Consider the following 19,173-nt stretch of genomic DNA (forward strand, 5'->3'; position numbering starts at 1 on the left):
ACATGCTGTGGGGCAACTAAGCCCTCGCCCTCTCGAGCCTGCACACTGCACCGAAATAGCCTGTGTGCCACCAGGAAGATCCTGCGTGCCACAACTAAGACCTGACGCAGCCAAATAAATAAATAAATTTTAAATAAATAAATACTTAATGAATGAATGAAAGAGATTCAATGGTTAAGAGTTTAAGACTCTGGCACAGGGCAGACCTTGGCTCTGCTATTTTTGGGCAAGTCAAACTCTTCAAGGTCAGATTCATCTTCTGTAAAAGGGGAAATGGTTCTGGTACCTTCCTCATAGGCTTATTGAAAGCAATGCATTTGCCAATGTACAGGGCATGCTCTGCACAACATCTGGGGCAGGCTGGGTCCTCTGGAGGTTCTTAGGGGGAAGGAGAGGAGGCGTGTTTGTGAGAACCTCTGCCATCCCCCCACAGTTCTGTTAAACCCACCCCTCTCCTCCCACGGAGGTGGGCACAGAACTGGGCTTAATAGGGGCATGGTGGCCAGTTGCCTGGCCTAAGGTGGAGTTGGAGGCCAGGGCTGCCCCTCAGGACCAGGGACCAGAGGCAGGACGTGAATTGATTAACAGGTGAAGGCCCTGCCAGCTGTGGCCACCAGGGGGCACCCCCACCCCAGAGATGGCCGGGCCCAGTCAGACACACCCACTCCTCATCCGAAGAGACTCTGTTCTGGCCCATCGTGGGGTAGAACAACGTTCTGTTGGGACAGAACGTGACAGTCTTGGGTGCGGTTGGTCAGACTTCCCCAGGCAGGCCCAGTGGCCTGTGGAAAACTCTCAGGCCCAAGGCAGAGGTCTGGATTATAACTCTGACTCTGCTACCCATGACCTTGGGCAAGCCTCTTCCCTCACTGGCCCGGTTCACAGGGTTGGAACGGGCTCCAAAGTCCCTTCCAGCGCTAACAGTACGTGGTTCTCGGGTTTGAAGCCGGGGGTGGTTTCTTCTTTCTCACCCTAGCCCTTCTCCACTCAGGGCAGCACACACATGCCCGCTGGCAGTGAACCTGGCCAGGGAAGCCACCTGTCCCAGACCCTCAACTCCAAAGCACTGCGACACTAGGGGGGAGGGGCAGTGTGGGCGGGAGGAGGAGGAAGGGCAAGGTCAGGTGAACCTGAACCGAGAGTCTCAAAGGGTCTTGCTTCATTCGGGACAGACATCCGGTTTCCTCTGGTCTCTGCCAGGATTCCGGGGGCTTAAAGGAATGAGTCATGGGGGGGATTGGGGAGTTCCCAGCTAACCAGTTCGGCACAGGAACCAGGATGATGCCGCTCAACATGTGGGGTGGGGACAGGAGGCAAGACCCCAATGTTCCTATCTCAGGCCCCTGGCCCCTCAAGAGGGCACTCAGAGAGGCAGCCTCTGGGAATTGGGGGGATAGAAATAGGGCAACTAGTTTCTTCCTTTTCAGAATTGGTGGCCTAGGGAGCAGGTGGCTTGAGAATCCCAAAGGAGAGTGGCAAATGGGGCTGATCCAGGAGATGTGCCAGGGGAGGGCGGGAGGGAGGGCCCCGAGGCCTAGGCCTGCCTCTTCCCTAGGCTCGACCAGACTCCAGCCTCCCTGGCTTTTATCATTGGCTCAGCTTTTGTTCAGCGGTTCAGTTCAAACACTCTGGGGCAATTCAGACCTGGGTGGGGCTGAGGGGAGGAAGGGAGTTTGATGGGGGCAAGACGTCAAAGAAGAATCAGAGATTCCACAATTTCACAAAACTTTCGCAAACACTTTTTTTGTCCCAACCCCCCTGCATTGTCCTGGACACCAAATTTGCATAAATCTTGGGAAGTTATTACTAAGCCTTAGTCGCAGCACCAGGTAATTTCCTCCCAGGCCTCCATGGGCTTGTGTATAAAGGCCCCTGGACCTGGTCCCTGACAGAACCCAGAACCTACAGACCCATCCAGACCCCCGGCTGAACCTGCTGCCCAGAGCCCCATGAAGCTGATGGGTGAGTGTCCGGGCCCCAGGAGGGGAGAGCTGCGGGGGCCGTAGTGGCAGAGGGCAGGGTCCCTGGGCTCCCAGAAAGGTCTGCACGTCTCCTGAGCCCCTGTCTGCTCCCAGCCCTGCAGCTGCTGCTCTGGCACAGTGCACTCTGGATGGTGCAAGAAGCCACTCCCCTCGGCCCTGCCAGCTCCCTGCCCCAGAGCTTCCTGCTCAAGTGCTTAGAGCAAGTGAGGAAAATCCAGGCTGATGGCACCGAGCTGCAGGAGAGGCTGGTGAGTGAGGGCAGCCTGCGGAGGGGCGGGGAGGGGATAGAGATGCTGCAGCAGGGGGCAGGGAGGAAAGAAGTTGCGCAGGGCAGAGCTGAGGGGAGAGAGAGAAGCAGAGGGAAGCAAAGGGAACCGTGGGGAAGACGGCATCAGGAAGGGACATGGGATGGGAGAGGAGAGACTCAGGGGAAATGGGAGAACATTAGGAGAGGCAGAGCCCTGGGCGGCTGGTGGGGAACTGGGGGAAGAACCCCTACGGGACAGTGCTGGGAGGGGCTGGCTGGGGGCTTGGACGGAGGAACGGGGCTGAGAAGCCTGGCAGGACGTGGAGGGAGGGGAAGATGTGGATGTGGAGAGATGGGGGCACTCGGGAAGGAGCCGCCCGGCTCTGCCAGTGCCCCTCACTCAGCATCCTTCCCATCCCCAGTGTACCACCCACAAGCTGTGCCACCCTGAGGAGCTGGTGCTGCTTGGGCACTCTCTGGGCATCCCCCAGGCTTCCCTGAGTAGCTGCTCCAGCCAGGCCCTGCAGCTGGTGAGTGTCCGGAGGGGAGAAGGGAGATGAGGGGACGGGCGGGAAAGGATGACCTGGAAGGCTCCCCCGTCCTCCAGGCTCCATGCTGGGGCCCTGAGGGGAGCAGCCCAGGCAGCGTCCCCTGACTCTCCTAGCCCATCTCCCAGACAGGCTGCCTGAGCCAGCTGCACGGCGGCCTCTTCCTCTACCAGGGCCTCCTGCAGGCCTTGGCGGGGATCTCCCCAGAGTTGGCCCCCACCTTGGACATACTGCAGCTGGACGTCACCGACTTTGCCACCAACATCTGGCTGCAGGTGAGTCTCTTCGGGAGCAGCAAGCGTTAGGGGCCCAGACCGAGCCGGTCCTCAAAGGTGGTGCTGCCAGCCTGGGGACCCCGGAGTTTTCCAGGGCTGGGGCAGGAACATTCTCGGTGGGCTGGATGTAGGGAGCTACCACCTCATCCCAGGACCCTCCCCCATCCCCCCTAGTTGAGGGCATGAGGCGGGGTCACAGGACCTTAAAGAGACCTGGGTTCGGTCCTGGCTTCACCATGAACCCTGGATCGTCTGCAGCCCATCAGCCCTTCGCCTTTCCTCCCTGTGCTAACTACCCACTCAGCAGGGCCTGATTGCTGACCTCATCTTCCCCCACAGATGGAAGACCTGGGGGTGGCCCCTGCCGTACAGCCCACCCAGGGCCCCATGCCGACCTTCACCTCGGCCTTCCAGCGCCGGGCAGGAGGGGTCCTGGTTGCTTCCAAGCTGCAGAGCTTCCTGGAGCTCGCATACCGTGTCCTGCGCTACCTGGCCGAGCCCTGAGCAAAGCCCTCCCCCTCCAGTGTATTTATCTCTATTTAATATTTATGCTTATTTAAACCTAGTATTTAAAGACGGGGAAGACAGAAAGGAGCCCCAGACTCCTGGGTCCTTCCCTGCACCTCCAAGTTTCATTCTCCTGCCTGTAGCAGGGAGAAAAACTCCCGTCTTCCCGTCCCCTGGACTGGGAGGGAGTTGGTAAATACCAAGTATTACTTCCTGTGACTGCTCCCTGCCTGGCCCCGTGGTGGGCTCTGGGGAGAGCCACAGCGAACCCCTACCCTGAGGGTGCCTACCTCGGGGCCCTTGGAATCATCGGGAAGTCTCCCACGTGGGAGATGAGACAGCCCTGTTTAATATTTAAACAGCAGTGTTCCCCAACTGGGTCCTTGCACCCCTGGCTCTGGCCTGACTTGGCTGCTTCCCTTGAGTCCCCTTTGCCTCGGGCACGAAGCCCATCAGAGGCAGCCGGAGCCGGGACGCTTGACCCTGGGGTCCCGCAAATTTGCTGGGGAATCGTTTTAAGATTTTTTTTGGGCACATTTTGACTCCTTGTGTGGGGAGCCCAGGCATCAGCGACGCCTCTTGTTTTTCTGGATGCGCTACAGACACCATCAGGCTAGTGGCGCCTGCCCCACCCCGCCGGGGTCAGGGTCGGGATTCTGACTCCTTTTCAGGCTGGGCAGTCGTGTCTCTGCCTTGCTGGGTGGGACTGGGAACGTGGGAGGGAAAAGATGAGGGGGCTCGTGTGACGGGGTGTGAGAGGGACGCTCGACTGTTCACCTTCCCCCTCAGCCCCCACTTTCTCATTGTAGCCAAACTTCACGGTAATAAAGTGTTTGTCTCCAGTAAATGTCCTTCCTCCTTCTTGAGTCCAGCTGGTGCCTGGCCAGGGGTCACGGGCGGGGAGTTGAATGGAGGGCGAGGCCCGAAGGAGGGGAAGAGGAGGTGCACCCACTGGGTGCAGACACTGGGCCGGGTGCTAGGACACGGCAGTGAACAAGGCAGGCGTGGTCCCTGCCCTCGTGGAGCCACCGCCTAGCAGGGAGGACAGAAGGTAGATGGGTCACCCGTACCGGGAGAGGAGAGAGTAGGGTTGGGAGAGGGGGACGGGGGGGCTCAACAGTCCAGACACAGATGGACACGGGCCTGAAGTGAGGGAGGATTTAACATGTGCACAGGGCTTCAGTTTACCATCTTCCATAAACCTTCACCCATCCATGCTCACAGCTGCCCACAAAGATAGAATTATGAAGGGCCTTTTACAGATTAGGAAGCTGAGGTCAAGGTGACAGCTTGGGTTGGACCCCAAATTCCAGGCTCTGCACTTCTGTCCCTCGTCAAGCACTGCCTCTGATCTGGCAGGGAGCCCGCAGCCTTCCTACCTGTCTCGGGCCTCATGGGCTGAAGAGGCCTGAGCTCACACCTGGGGAGACCGGAGGGGCGCTTCACAGCACAGGTTCAAGACAAACCTCTCTGTGCTCTCAGCTGAAGACGCACGTATGCTTCCAGGCTGCCACCACCAGACCAAGGACGTCCAGATGGCCAACCAGTCCCCAGGTCCCCTCCCAAGACTTCCCCATCCTCAGCTCCTGAGTCACTTCCCACTTCCCTTCCCCATCTGGTTCCTTAGAAGCAGGGTTGGGCTGAGTGGGGCTAGAACCCCAAGCTGCACGGCTCAGGGTCCCCCCCTCTCTAGTTGGTCCTGAAGAAACGGGGCTTGGAGACGAGCAGGCAAAGAAGGGTTAAACAGAGTTCCTGCCTTCATCCCCCCTCATCCCTCAGCCCCTCACCCCTCATACCCCCAGTCCTCTTCTGGAGAGGAAAGATCCAGCTCCGGGCCAGTCAGACGCTGGGTGGGGCTTGGCCGGGCTGGGGAACATCAGAACAGGACACCCTACCCCAGCACCAGCGGGGCCTTTAGCCAAAACCTCTCCCTTTTCAGAGTAAGTCTGACTTGGCGAGGTGGGGGGAAGCGGCAGGCAGGTATGAGGAAGGGAAGCTGCTCCCGCCGCCCTGCCCCGCCCCTACTGAGTGCACAAACAAGGGAGCCTGAGCCCAGCCCTCCTCTGGGCACCCTCCTGCTCCCTCCACCACGGACTGCGCGGGTCCAAGGCGCGGAGACAGCGTTCCCCACCCCCATTGCACACAGGCACCCACAGCACCAACAGGCACAGAGGGATCCACGAGGTCTTTATTTACAAGCCAGCCGAGGTGAACACACCTCGTGTAAAAAGAGATAATACATATATACACATATACCCTGCACCTATCAAGTTCCCCGGAGGTAAACCCACCCTTGGAAGCGGGAGGCGCGCACAGGGGTCGGGCGGGAGGGCTGCAGTGAGACCGCCCTGAGTCAAGGAACCAGGCTGCTCACACGCATCAGGTACTGGCAGTGGGGAAGGAAATTATGAAAGAAACTGGGAGCTGTCTTAGAGGTCAGAAGTCAGGAGCAAGGGAAAGATCTGGAAACCGACCGAGGGCGGTTACATCATGTGGATATGAGCAATGATGTCTCATCTTTCCACACGTCCTTTTCTGAGGCGCCCGGGGCTGGGACCCTCCCTGCCAGCCCCTGCGGTCGCTCCAAGCCCCTCAGAGGGCGGCAATGGCTTTGGCAGCCACCTGGCGGCCCAGGGGCAGGCTGAGGTCCGTGATGGCCAGAACCACCTTGGGGCTGGACATGGCTGACACCTTCACCAGTTCCGATACCTGCCAGACAGACAGACAGCTGCTCAGCAAGGTAATGGTGGGTGCGATGCCCAGGAGGAAGGAGCCCTCCCTACCGGCCGCCGGACCCTAAGCTCTCCTGAGACTTGCTGACCCGCTCTGAGCTGGAGGGCGGGCCGGCGGGCCCGGGGGCGCGGCACTCACGGTGGTAAAGGGCATGAACTGCAGGATGCTGCCTCGGCCGCCCTGCTCCAGGCAGCCCACGCAGTCCTCCATGAACCACTGCACGAACTGCGTGTGGGGACCGGCGGTCCGAGACCCCAGGATGGAGGAAATGAGCAGGAACAGGTTGGCTGTGAGGAAAGGGTGGCGGGGGAAGGAGAAGGATTCCGTGAGAAGGGTTTGCGAAGAGGTCAGATTCTGGGAGAAGAAAGAAGTGCTAAGGGTGTCCCCCCAAATGCGGACGTCAAAGAGAGAAAGTACAAAGGAAAGCTGGGGGCGAGCCAGAGAGGGACGAGGTGGGGGCCCGGGGGAGACAGGAGAGCTGGCAATCAGGGGAGACGGAGGGCCGAGGGGAGGAGGGTCAGGAGCAGGGGTGGGAGGACTCACCCAGGACTCGGTTCAGCGGGTCCCTCATGTTAACCGTGTGGAGCTGGGAGGCCGACAGGGAGCTGCTCATGGACCGGTCCGCTGTGGGGCAAGCGAGGGAGCACTGAGGAAACGGCCTCCTGCGTTCCAAACCGCCGCCCACGGGAGCCCTCACCTGTCGGGGGTGGAGGGCCCGGCCGGAGAAGATGCTTGGGTCCAGTCACACGGGCCCCAAATACAGACTTCCCCACAAGCAGGTAAGAGAGAAGAACTACCATCTGGTCAGCACCGCCGGGTGCCAATCTGCGGGCTGCATATGGCTGAAACCGCCAATCCTCACGTCTCCATTTTATAGACAAAGAAGCTGAGACTAAGATTTGCTAAGTAACTAGCCAAAGGTCATAGCATCTTTCCTCTGTTCAAGTGCACAATTGGTCCCCTAGTCCCTAAAAGACCTCAGAGAAACTTCTAGGCTCAGGAGAAATCTCTGGAAACAGGAAAAATGAAATGCCACGGAAGAGGCCTTAGCAGGGAGAGGCGATGACATCCAAGGAAGCAGGTGGAGTCAGGGTGCTCTCCAGGCAGGAAGAGTGGGAAGCAGCCCCAAGTACCAGCCCAGGCCTCGGGGCCTGTTTCAGGGGAAGGAAGGCCAGAGCTGTGAGTCAGTGGCACAGACTGTGCCCAAGGCACTGAACTCACTGCCGTGAGGAGTGCGGAAGGGTCAACTATGCACCCCGGGCTGGGATGGGATCTGGGCAGAAGAGCTTCAGCCCTTAGGGAGTGATCCACAGCAACCTTTGGTCGCTCGAGGATAGGAGACAGAGCAGCTGTAGGGGACAGAATGGGGCAGACTCCTACCACAGCCTCTCTGACCAGCCAGCGAGATGCAGAGCAGCTCTCAGAAGGAGTGAGTTCCCGGGAAAGGAAACAGCCCGCCCGGCCCCTGTCCACACACTCACTGGGACTCGAGAGGATATTTGCATCTTCCTCATTGGAGCTCAGCAGCCGCATCAGCTTCGAGGGCTGCATGTCATCCAAGGGGAAGAGGCTGATGTAATCCTGGGGGGCAGGAGAGCCACTGTTACCCACAGCTGCATCCCCAAATCTGCCAGGACTGGGAAGAGGGCTGGAGCTCAGGTCGGAGTCAAGCCCCCATAGGCCGCAGGCAGCATCTCCAGGGGGTCAGCTTCCCTCTCCTCGCCCCTCCCACTACCTTAGGGAGAGACCCTCCCACACAGTCACCCCTGACACAGTGGCCCAGAGGCAGGGACCATGCCTGGCTGCCTGTGCCCGGGAAGGCGCCTCTTACCAGAAGAGGCTCAGTGAACATCTGCTGAACAAGCATAAGGGCAATGAACAGGGGAAGGGGCCCCTATCCTACCTCGATGTCTTCACGCTGTCTCTTCTTTTGGCGGGAGGACGCCTGCCCCTTGTGGGAAGAGTAGGAACTCAGGGCACACCAGACGGCCAGCCTGGCAAAGGGGTCCAGGAAAAGGGGGTAAAATCAAAGAGGCCCCAACGCGGTTTCTGTGCCCATGCTGATCAGGCCCCACCCGACAGGGCTTCCCCACAGCCCGGCTTCCTGGGTGGCCCAGGCAGGGTGCCCCACTCCGGGCTGGGGGGACTTAAGGCTCTCCACAAAATCCTACTTGGCGAGAGCGGTGCCAGGGGGGTCCATGAGGCTGTGCCACTTGGAGGAGTCGGTGAGCAGGCCAGGCAGGATGTGGCCCAGCAGGACCAGGGTCACTTGCTGCATGTCCAGACAGAAGATGGAGTAGAGCAGCTCCACCGCCCGCAGCGTGTGCTCCTTGCGCGTCTCCTTCAACAGCTCCTGGATGGACAAGCCAGAGGAGGACCGAGGAGCTGAGGGCCCTCAACGTGGCCAATGACGTCCTGCAACTCCCTTCAGACCCCAGGAGCTCCCGAGGCGAGGACCGGCCTCTGGAGTCCAAGGAATCTTCTCTGCATTCAGTGGGCCTTGCAGAGAAGCCCGGCCGACTGGGCTGGGGGTTGGGAAACCAGAGGACCAGACCACGCTTGGTCCTGTCAGGCGTCTTCTCAGCTGTCTCCGGCAGTCTGAGGACGCCTGCTCCCCCCAGCCCACCCCCACCCCCACCCCCGACCCCAGTACCTTAATCAGGTTGTTGCAGAACCAGTAGACGCCTCCCATGTGCAGCAGGGTGTCAAAGATGTGGATGGAGCGACTGTCCACCCATCCCTTCTCCAGCACCTTAGCAAATATGTCCGTCAGCACCTCCTTGATGGGTCGCTTGGGGGGCAGCAGGTTCCAGTAGGGCATGGTGTCCACGCCCGTGGACGGGAACTTGATCTGTGTGGCCGTCTGCTGCAGCACGTCCGCACACATATGCTCCAGGATGGAGCTCATGATCACCACCCTGATGGGAGGAGGGAGGCGGGAGGGCCTGTGGGTCAGGCAGCAGCAGGTTCAATAGCTGGGGTGGGGGCAGGAACATGCAGGCCCGACTCTTCCCAGGACTCGGAATACCAAATTAACCCCATTCTATGCTGAGGGAGGAGACAAGGGGAAGTTGCAAACCCCTAGGAGACCTGACCCCATGAGTCCTGCTCCGGCACCAGCCTACGGGGGGCGGGGGCACTTGCCTCCCCCAGGTCATTCTAGCAATATATTCATACTTTCTCTCACTCTCTCTCTCCAACTTCCTCCATCCCCCAGGCCTGGGCCCTGACAATCCTCTGGCATAAATAAATACAATCACTTCCCTCTAGGCTGAGTGCCTGCGGGGGTTCCCCACCCAGCCTTGGCCTCCTCCCAAAGTAACTGTTACTTCCAGGACAGGGGCCCAAGGGCTGCCCCACAAGACTTTTCCCGGCCGTTGGTAGCTGGGCAAATGTAAGTGTATATCCAGGAATTTTCTCATGAAGAGTCTTCGACAGTGAATGCAGGCCTGGGCCTGAGCGCTAACCGTTCGGGGAACACTGGGTGGCTCTGGGAAAGTCACCATGACTTTCACGGCCACTATTTCCACCTGCATGATGGAGCCACAGATTTCCCAGATAGGAGTCAGGGTGCTTAGAATGGATTACGTCATAGAAAACAGTCCATTACTTTTGCGGGGAGGATGATGAGGGAGGGGAGGAATAAAGAGGAGGCGAGGGAAAAAAGAGGAGATGTCATTTTACAGATCCTCCCAACCTCATTTCAGCTCAGTGTTTCCACTTCTCTTAAAAGACATCCTGATGGCTACCTTGTGGGTCGTCACTCATAACTCATTGCTTGGTGCATGCCCACGTTCATAGCAGCACTATTCACAAAAGCCAAGAAGTGAAAGAAACCCACGTGTCCATCAACCAAGGGATGGATAAGCAAAATGTAGTATATACATACAGTCCAGCCTTAAAAAGGAAGGAAATTCTGACACACGCAATGACATGGTTGAACCTCGGGGACATTACACAAAGTGAGATATGCCCGCCACAAAAAGACAAACACTATATGATTCCACTTACATGGGGTACCTAAAGAAGTCATATTCATAGAAACAGAAAGTAGGACGGTGGTTGCCAGGGGCTGGGGGAAGGACAGGAAGGGGTGTTGTTTAACGGGTCCAGGTTCAGATTTACAAGATGAAAAAGTTCTGGATATGTTTCACCACAGTGTGAATATACTTAACACACTACTGAACTGTACCCTTAAAAATGGTTAAGGTGGTAAACTTTATGTTATGTAGTTTTTACCATATTGTTTTAAAAAAGCTTATTGGATGGGCAAATGAACCAACACCACTGAACTCAACACAGTTGAAGTCACTAGGGAGGTCCTCGAAGTCCCTGAAAAGCCCAGGCAGGAAAATGGCACAGAAGATAGCTGGGCCTGGAGGGGCAGGGCAGGGAGGGGGTGGACAGGCCCAAGGCCTATAAAATCTACAGATGGGCTCACAGTTCCTTAAGAGTGACAGAGCTAAGATAACCATTCCGTTCTGGCAAGCCAGCTCCCCAGGACTCGAGCTCTTTGAGGGCAGGAATCATCGCCACGTGGGGTCTGTAGTTCTGGCGCACACACAGCAGGTGCTGGATAATAACACTCCCGGCACAGAGACACACACTAAGTGTTGCTCAGTCAGTGAGTGAAGACGTGACTGAGAACGTGAGTGAGTGAGGAAGACAGTGCACAGGCGAGTGGCACGTTTGGGAAGGTAAGAGAAGAGGAAGAGAGTGGTTTCTGGAGGCGCTGCCTTCTCAGGACAGACCTGCAGAGTTCCAGAAGGGAGGGGGTGGGCCACTGACCTCTCGTTGTAGAACTGCAGGGTGTTCTCGCTGTACAGCGGCCCTGCCAGCTGGCGGATCATCTGCAGCGACTTCTCACGCTCGTCCAGCCCCAGCATCCGCACGTGGGCCACAAGCCAGGCCACAGCACACACTGCCAGGCTGCACACCTTCCCCTTGATGTTATCGGTGATTTTCTGGGGGAGGGGAAAAGGGTGATGGGGCCACCCTCTCCCCTTCCCTGGCCACCACTTGCCCCGGCCTCCGTGGGCAGCTCAGCGCGGCAGTGGGATCCAGGGCCACGTTCCACGCCTCTTTTCACCACAAGTTTGATTTTCCCCAAGTTCCCTGTCGGGGAGGGAGCAGCTAAGACTATGAATACAGAAAGATCAAGAGCCACACACAGGCTCCTGGATTAAGGGCCTTTTCGTTGTTACGAAATCTAACAAGCTATCGAAGACTGCCTCTGAGTCTCAGGGAAGAGAGAAGGCTGCTGGAAAGGTGGGGCTACCTGGATGGACTCAAAGGCCAGCACCCCATTCTCCCAGGCATTGAGGATTTCCAAGATGGCCGCCGAAATGTTGAGACAGGCTTCATGCCACTTCATCTGCCTACAAGAGGGTGGGAATGGCAGGAAAATCACCACTGGGGGGCATGGGATGGGCTGAGGGAGAGGGTCTGGGCCCTACCCGCACTACCACCCTTGGAGTGGGCGCCCAGGCCACTGACACCAGCTTTATCTCCGAGGAATTGTTGAGCAGAGCCACCAGGGACTCCACTTTGGTGGAGTCGGGCCGGAAGCAGGGGTGGTCAGGGTTCAGGATTTTTCCCTCCTCGGGCATGCAAGTCTGCATCCAGGTCTCAAAGAAGAACACCTCTCCTCCCGTGTTTGACTCGGACAGGATCACCTGAGAAAGGAGGGGGTTGGGAGGTGCAGCACCCTGCACCTGGTTTCCTGCCCAGTGGCTTCCCAGCTCCCAGCCTGAAGAACTGGGGACAAATTGATCTGAGGGAGAAAGACAGGGGCTATGCTGCCACCTAGTGGTGGGTGTGGAACTGAAGGATTCAGGACATGACAAGGGGGCATCTATTGACTTGGGGCGGGGGCATCTGATTTCTGCAGCCAGGAGAACTGGCTTGGGACACTGACAGGGGGTGGGGTAGGGGTGTGAGGTGGAGAGAGTTATTGGTTGTTACCTTCCCCTTTGTCCCAAGTGCCCCAATCCTGACTGCTCCCCGTCACTCACCTCTGAGCCATAGGTCTGGGCCACGTGGCACAGCATGAGAAAGGAGATGTCAAAGAGCAAGGCTCGAACTGAGGCCGCCTTGGCTGTGAAGGATGAAAAGGCTGACCCCCAGCCTAGGGCAGGGGCCCAAAGGCCTTGTCTGGGTCGGGAGGGGCTCAGGATCTGCCTCGAGGAAGGTCAGGGACCGAGTGGCTCCTTCAAAGCTCTGAGGCTCAGAATCCTTTTCTTGAGTCTCAGTTGGAACATCATCCCTTCCTTGGAACCAGAGACTCCTGAACCCTCCTTTCCCCCAACACCTGACCAAATCGTAACAGGGGATGGAGAGAGACAAAGGGTGGTTTGGGAAGAATGCTTTTCCCAGCATGACCCTCTTTCAAGGCTCCCCAAAAGCTTCAGTCAGCCATCCCTAGGGGAGAACACAGCCTCCCCGGGATGAGCAAAAGCGCTCGCTTCCCTCCCCTGTTCTCTCCCTCCACACCCCTCCTTCAGCACCACTGGGTCTGGGGGCGTGTGGAGCTGACTTACTGCTTTCTTCACTGCGGTGTGTCGTGAATTCGTTCAAACTGCAGAAGGAATGGAGACAGGTCACATCAACCAGGGCAAGGGCTGGGCAGCGGCTGGGGTCAGGGGCTCCGCCCACTAGAGTCTGAATTATGGGTTCAACTTAAAAGGAACACCATTGCTACAGAAACAAGAACTCTATTTTCAAAAGATTTCCAAGGCCTAGAGAATGGCTCACTGAATGGAACAACCTTCTATACATCAAATTCCAGGTCAATCCACAAAGTCAGCAGAATTTGAGAGTCCCTTATTAATAAGTGGGTATGAACACAATCCCTCCACATCTGCTGTTCAACACCTCGTCACCTTGCCAAACACCTCCACTCCATCCTCAGCTGAAGAGAAAACAGCACTTCATGTCCAGAGAATGGGCCCTTCCCCCAGGTCTCCAGCTGGGATGCTCTGTCTTGGCATCTCTGGGGAGACTCAGACCCCAGTGCCTCGCCCTTATTCTGCCACCTCCTCCTTTGTCTTTTGCTTTCTTCCTTTTTAATATTTATTTATTTATATTTGGCTGTGCCGGGTCTTAGTTGCGGCACACGGGATCTTCATTGCAGCATGCGGGATCTTTCAGTTGCGGCATGTGAACTCTTAGTTGTAGCATGTGAACTCCTAGTTGCGGCATGTGGGGTCTAGTTCCCTGACAAGGGATCGAACCCGGGCCCCCTGCATCGGGAGCACAGAGTCCTAGCCACTGGGCCACCAGGGAAGTCCCCACCTCCTCCTTCACACATGCCTCCCAGACCCCGGTCAGGGGCTCAGGCTTCCTTACTTGATGAATTTCCGGGCAAAGGACTTAAGCTTCCCAGTGGCCGCAGCAGCAGCCAGCAGCAAGTCCAGGCTCTTCCCAGACAGCATGTGGCCCAGGACCCCTAGCAGCCCCTCCGGGGACTTGGAGTGGTCTGCATCCATTGTCTGGGGACAAGACAGGACATCAAGTCCTGAAGGACACTGAACACCCCCCAGATACAGCCTAGCCACAGTTTCTCTCTCTGCATGTCTCCATTAAACGGGATACCAGGACCTGCCATTTAATCGACATCTGACTCCAATCTGGAAATCCGTTCCTTAAATTCTTTGCTCTCCGATCCATTCCTCTCAGCTAAACTGGGACGATGGCGCTGGAGTCAGGATGGGCGAGGTCTCTGCTGTGCGATTCAGCGTTGTTTCCGCACCCACCACAGCGCCTGGCTGACCAGTGAAGCTCAACAAACACTTGTTTCCAGGGGCGCTTCCCTCAACTTCCCCCTTTCTCTACTTCCAAAGTAACCAGAAGAGAGAGAGGTCCGTGGCCTATTTACTTATCTGGAAGAAGAGGGAAACTGGAAAGAGGGAAGGCATGCCCCTGGTGGCAGGGGAACAGCGCACTCACTTTGAGGATGTTGGTGACGGTGGGCTCCGCGCGGAGGATCAGCCCGGGGTTGGGCTGGATGTTGGCATTTTCATCTGATTTCAGCTGGGGTGCGTGCTCCCGGTCTGCTTTGCTGTGGCCACAAGAGAAGGTAAGGGAACAGAGATGAATTCCTGACACGCTCCTTAGTCCAGGCCCAGAAGCAGAGGCACAGAGAAGGCGCGAAGCACATAAGCACCGCTGCTGGGCTCGGTGATGCTTATGAAAGTGCATCCAGTATCGCAATTGCTTCAAACCGTCTCTAGTCCTAACATCTATTTTGAAAGTTCATTTAAGACTGAAGGAAGTTTTACAATTTCTACTTCGATCACAAAGGAAGGCGAGAGTTAAAGCCCTAACAGTGCAAAACCCTGGTCTGCAGAAATCAGCGTCTCCTGTCCCTGGTAACCCTAGGTGTGGTTCCCGTCACCCACACTCAAACCCTCGACAGGAGGGAAAAGGCACCCAGCAGCCCAGTCTGGACATGAGGCGGGTGGTCAAGGGGCCCTTGGGCCAGCCCGGGAGCTCATACTTACCGCTTGGCCATGAGGTTGTTCGTACTGGCTTCAGACAGAAGCCCCTGCTTGCTACATTCTTGGAGTAGGAAATTTGTACAGTCACAGCTGTGAGGGAAAAAGATGATGGGGGGCCTAGGCATACTGCAGGGATTATTAATGGGGAGACGTGAGGCCCTGCCCAACATCCTCCCTCCTTTAGGGTGAAGAACATTTTGAGGGCCTGAGGGAAGGGAGAGGGGCTTGGGCGCTCGGCAACCACAGGGCTACTGCCTCCTGCCCCTGCCGAGAGGAGGAGCAAGGAGCCGGTCCCCTGGTGCTGATCTGGCACAAAGAGCAGGGGAAGAGCCAGAACTCCTTCCAGTACAGCGAGGTGAGCAGGGGACCGCATACTTGCAGCGCTGGTCAGCTTTGTCCAGCAAGGGTGTGAGCTTCAGCAGGAACTCAAAAGCAGAATTGACATCCTCGGTAAAGTCCTGCGAAGAGACCGAAACTGCCATCTGGCTTCCAGGTCCTCCGCTCCACCCATGGCCCGTGATGCGGGCTCACGAAGACACCCTGCTGGGTACAGCAGCCTACAGGCCGGCCGTGCCCACTGCTGGCTTCCAGCGATTGGACGAGGACAGCATGGGGCATCGCTGCTCCCTGCCACCTCGGCCCTGGTCCTCTCGGGCACTCGCGCCTCCGGAGCAGCCTGGCTGCCTTCTGTGTGTGGATGCCCGCAGATGCTCAGGGGATGCCCCCGCTTCCAGCCTTCCCCAGCACAAGGACGCACTACCGCCCAGGTAGGGCCAAGTGACCCTTCCCTTGCCCTTGTTTCTCCAGAGCTGTCACAAGGATTCACCCGTTCCCATGCCAACTCCCCAGCTCATTTCTTTAACTTACCTTGTCCCCATGGGAGTATTTCTTCAACTTCACCAAAACCTGTGGAATCTAGAGGGTGAGGCAGGGGGAAAAACAGGAAGCTCAATTTCTTCTCTCTTTCACCCAGAACGAAAGGCATCCCTTCCGTCCCCCTGCTCTGGGTTGAGACAGGAACACTCCTGCCCTGGAAGTGAAAGCACTCAAAGAGCCAAATGAGAAAGCTGACGTCTACCCAAGCGCCCGCTGCCCTCAGCCTGCAGGGCCCAGGAACCCCTCACTTCCGTGGCTCAACAAGGAAATGCTCTAAGTGAAAGTGGGCTCCCGGAGCTGCCCCGTGCCAACATGGCTGATGACCAAGCTCCCAGCACCTGTGGGCCAAGACACGGCAGAGGCCTGCCAAGCAGGCTGAACGGCCCTGGGACCTTCAGGGAAAATCACCAAGGGCAACTTGTGCTGGGGGACCTGGCAAGCTGGGCATGAAGTCAGCGGGGAGAAATGCGGGGCAAAGGTCCAGGGTGTCTCCGCTCTTCCTGAGAACCATCCTGAGACTGGCTCTCCGTGGCTCCCACATCCCCGGTACCTTCAGGAAAGTGAAAGCTGTCCACTTGAGCTCCCCCGTGCCCTCAGGAGACTCGATGAGGCCCACGAAGCAGGCTTTCCAGATCTCCAGGACAAAGAGCGGGGTGGGGATATGCTGTGGGAAGACCCAAGGGAGAGCATAAGAGGGCGCCCCCCCACCCTCCCGTCTCCTGACCCCCCGGGGGTCAGTGGGTCACAGGCGGGCAGCACAGGCACCTCCCCGACTCTTGTGCAAGAACCAGGGACAGCAGGTGACATGGCAGAACCATTCCACCTGACAGAACCATGCACGTTCCACCACGAATTAGGAGAAACCCTATTTCTCCCTTGAAAGACCAGAAGATCCTCCCTCCCGCCCCCGCACAGCTGGCCCGCCCTGGGGACAGAGAAGCAGCCCTGGCCTCCCACCTGCATGCGTTTCACCATCATCAGCTGTTCCACCAGGGGCTGCGTCTCGCCCGTCAGGTTCATGGTGCCCTCAAGCAGGACCACCGCGTGGACGGTGGGGAAGCCAGTCTTGTGCAGCTGCTCAGAGTGCACGGACAGCATACTGGGGATGCTGAGGGGACACGCAGGGGACAGCGTGCGGGGGGTGAGGAAGAGTCAGAGAGGAGGTGAGAGCACAGGCGTCAGGGCCAGAGGCCACATCTTCCCACCCATACCCGGGCCTTTGCTCTCTCCCTTCACCGGGTCACCCCGGGAGCAGGTACCTCCTAATGAGCGTGCCACACTGCTCAGCCTGGCTCCGGAGCTGGGGGTGGCTGAGACTGGCCAGGATCTCCCCAAGCTTCAAGAGACAATGCTCGATGGCAGTCCAGGAGGCTGGCAGAGAAAAGAAAATGCAGAGAATGATGGGGAGCAGAGGAGAGAGAGAGACTGGCCCCAAACTCCTTGACTTGGCCCCCCCTGGGCCCACAAAAACCACGCAGGGAGGCTTCCCCCGAGGATGGCGTGGAGGCTAGGGGCCTGAGGGCAGCATGCACTGTTTCCAGAATGGGGGTGAGCACCAATGATGAAGCCGCTAGAAACGATTCCCAGAAGCCCGATTCCTTAGGGGTCGCCCACAGCTGACTTCAGAGACTAGGTACGGCAGAAGACAGGCAGTGACAGAGAGAGGCCCAGGGGGCTTGCAGTCCAGTGGCCAGAACAGGGTGGTGACCACAAATCTTTTCCAGAGTGGGCCAGCCTTGCCAGCGGCCACCGCTCTCCACCCCAGTCAAGCCGGATTCCTAAACAGCCTTCTGTGTTCACCTGCTCCCTGGCTGGGCCTTTGCTCTCGCTGTTCTCCCCTCTGAAAAGCCCCTCCTACTCACCTTCTCCCCTCACACTCTCACTATCCTGCGAGTCTATGTTCAAGCCCCAGCTCCTTTAACAACTTACCCAACTGGTCCAACCCACTGACCTCTTACTCCTAAATGCCTGAACTCATGGTCTATACCACATAGTTTGGCACTTATAAGTCACTTATCCTAGTTACACTTCCAGAGGGTCAAAGGATGAATAATGGCACCAACTAGCCCATTAACCTCCATGTAGCATAGGGGAAAAAAACAAAAAGATAAGACCTGAGATCCAATAAAATTAAGTTAAAAATTCATTCATTTTTCAGCCAATAAACATTTGTCAAGCGCTCTAAATAGATAAACTGTCAACACAGCCCATTTTTACATAGTGATCATCTTTCTGGACTTTTCATAGCCAATAACCATATTTTGAGAAGTAATAAATATACTAATTCTATAACAAGTTCTTCAACCAGGTCCTAAAGACCTGGGTGTAACCCATTCCAGCATTCTCGTTACTGGAGAACAAGAGATCCTTAGGTAGTCCCAAGCCTCATCAGCAAGACCGTGGCCTTCAGGTCCCATGTCCAGAAATACCCGTGTTCCCTCCCACCAGGTGATCTGTCTGATCCCGGGCTCTGGAGGGTTCCAACATTTAATATCTGCACTTGAGTCGAGAGGCGTATGGCTCAACAGGCCTGGCAGCAGGCAGGTACTGCATTTAAAGGGATGTTTTAGGCAGCACTCAAACACAAAAGTTATTTGCTTTCAGATGAGTAACATGGAGACAAACACAGCGATGGATGGTGTGCCTGTCTTGTCCTCTCGTGTTTTCCATGTATATTATGTACTAGCCTTGCTCCCCACTAGCAGGTACACTTGTTGAGGGCAGGGACCCTGCCACATGCCCCTTCGGTAGCCCCCCGCCCCCACCCCCAGCACCTGGCACAGTGCTGGGCATACAATAATGCTCAGTAAATACCTGTTGGTTGATTGGCTCGGGTGCCACCCTGCCCAAGTCCCTGGGATGTATGCAATGCTTATGGGGAGAAAAAAAAGGAAGTGGGATGATTTCAGATCCTCCTGGAAAAAAGTGGGATGGCATCCTGCCTCTCCCCTCTCAGTTAAAGAACCGGCTATGGGAGCAGTGACAGGTGGGGCTCAGGGAACCAGGGGACATACAGGCCTCCTCTAGTTTGGCGATGTGGAGCAGGGCCCGGTTCTTGGTGCTGCTGAGGGTCTTCTCCAGGCGCTGCAGGCACATGGCAAGCTGCTTCTCACCAGCCGCTGGGCTGCCGGCCTCCAGCCCCTCCCGGAGCCGCTCTGCAGAGGCTGCGGTGCAGCGCAGCAGCCAGTGGAGGGCGCTGAGAAGGGCCCGGCACAGCCCGATGCACTCCTCCGCTTTGCCGTGACAGCTACCGGGAAAGGATGCAAAATCTGTCTTTGATCCAAAGGCTGACATCCGACCCACACCCATGTTCCCCAGAGTGCCTGGCACTCCCTTACTAGGGAAGAAAGTTGGGAAGCTTGCAAAGTCCTGGGGAAGACTGCCCTGTTGGCTTTCACTGGATAAGATTTCAAATGAGCTACTCCAAATAGAGAAGAGGCACTTTAGTCCTAAGGGAGTAAGTAGAAAAAGATGTGGATGGGTGGGTGCAGACGAGCAGGTGGGAAG

General features: G+C 57.2%; 2 protein-coding genes and 1 non-coding gene across 10 annotated transcripts in view; 1 reads left to right on the top strand and 2 right to left on the bottom strand.

Annotated features, from left to right (window-relative positions):
* Positions 1 to 1,937: 1,937 nt before the first annotated feature.
* CSF3 (colony stimulating factor 3) lies at positions 1,938 to 4,355 on the top strand. Its single transcript, XM_059907433.1, has 5 exons — positions 1,938 to 1,962; positions 2,076 to 2,230; positions 2,652 to 2,759; positions 2,906 to 3,052; positions 3,392 to 4,355. The coding sequence occupies exons 1-5, from the start codon at positions 1,950 to 1,952 to the stop codon at positions 3,554 to 3,556; spliced, it is 588 nt and encodes a 195-aa protein (XP_059763416.1). The 5' UTR covers positions 1,938 to 1,949; the 3' UTR covers positions 3,557 to 4,355.
* Positions 4,356 to 5,729: 1,374 nt separating this feature from the next.
* Positions 5,730 to 19,173, bottom strand: part of MED24 (mediator complex subunit 24) — a 32,094-nt gene continuing 18,650 nt past the window's right edge. For 6 of the 8 annotated variants that reach the window (XM_059906810.1, XM_059906813.1, XM_059906812.1 and 3 more), the window contains 21 exons: positions 18,681 to 18,913; positions 16,926 to 17,037; positions 16,624 to 16,774; positions 16,217 to 16,330; positions 15,658 to 15,705; positions 15,166 to 15,248; positions 14,794 to 14,880; positions 14,240 to 14,351; positions 13,640 to 13,782; positions 12,832 to 12,869; positions 12,307 to 12,419; positions 11,789 to 11,967; positions 11,571 to 11,670; positions 11,081 to 11,256; positions 8,946 to 9,210; positions 8,464 to 8,645; positions 8,196 to 8,286; positions 7,774 to 7,873; positions 6,836 to 6,916; positions 6,431 to 6,579; positions 5,730 to 6,268 (listed from right to left, as the gene is read on the bottom strand). In XM_059906810.1, the coding sequence (XP_059762793.1) occupies positions 6,152 to 6,268; positions 6,431 to 6,579; positions 6,836 to 6,916; positions 7,774 to 7,873; positions 8,196 to 8,286; positions 8,464 to 8,645; positions 8,946 to 9,210; positions 11,081 to 11,256; positions 11,571 to 11,670; positions 11,789 to 11,967; positions 12,307 to 12,419; positions 12,832 to 12,869; positions 13,640 to 13,782; positions 14,240 to 14,351; positions 14,794 to 14,880; positions 15,166 to 15,248; positions 15,658 to 15,705; positions 16,217 to 16,330; positions 16,624 to 16,774; positions 16,926 to 17,037; positions 18,681 to 18,913 (2,674 nt within the window). In that variant the 3' untranslated portion in view covers positions 5,730 to 6,151. Of the gene's footprint in view, positions 6,269 to 6,430; positions 6,580 to 6,835; positions 6,917 to 7,773; positions 7,874 to 8,195; positions 8,287 to 8,463; positions 8,646 to 8,945; positions 9,211 to 11,080; positions 11,257 to 11,570; positions 11,671 to 11,788; positions 11,968 to 12,306; positions 12,420 to 12,831; positions 12,870 to 13,639; positions 13,783 to 14,239; positions 14,352 to 14,793; positions 14,881 to 15,165; positions 15,249 to 15,657; positions 15,706 to 16,216; positions 16,331 to 16,623; positions 16,775 to 16,925; positions 17,038 to 18,680; positions 18,914 to 19,173 lie in introns of those variants that run through there. The other 2 variants (XM_059906814.1, XR_009499399.1) reach the window with 2 other exon arrangements.
* Positions 12,468 to 12,571, bottom strand: LOC132356279 (small nucleolar RNA SNORD124). Its single transcript, XR_009499803.1, has one exon. It is a non-coding gene; the product is annotated as a small nucleolar RNA SNORD124 (small nucleolar RNA).

This window comes from Balaenoptera ricei, chromosome 20, assembly GCF_028023285.1.
Source record: "Balaenoptera ricei isolate mBalRic1 chromosome 20, mBalRic1.hap2, whole genome shotgun sequence".
Classification (NCBI taxonomy): Eukaryota; Metazoa; Chordata; class Mammalia; order Artiodactyla; family Balaenopteridae; genus Balaenoptera; species Balaenoptera ricei.

Coding starts and splice junctions, on each gene's coding strand:
- CSF3 (XM_059907433.1), top strand. Junction 2,231..2,651: donor CCGAGCTGCAGGAGAGGCTG/GTGAGTGAGGGC, acceptor TCCCATCCCCAG/TGTACCACCCACAAGCTGTG. Junction 3,053..3,391: donor CCACCAACATCTGGCTGCAG/GTGAGTCTCTTC, acceptor CTTCCCCCACAG/ATGGAAGACCTGGGGGTGGC.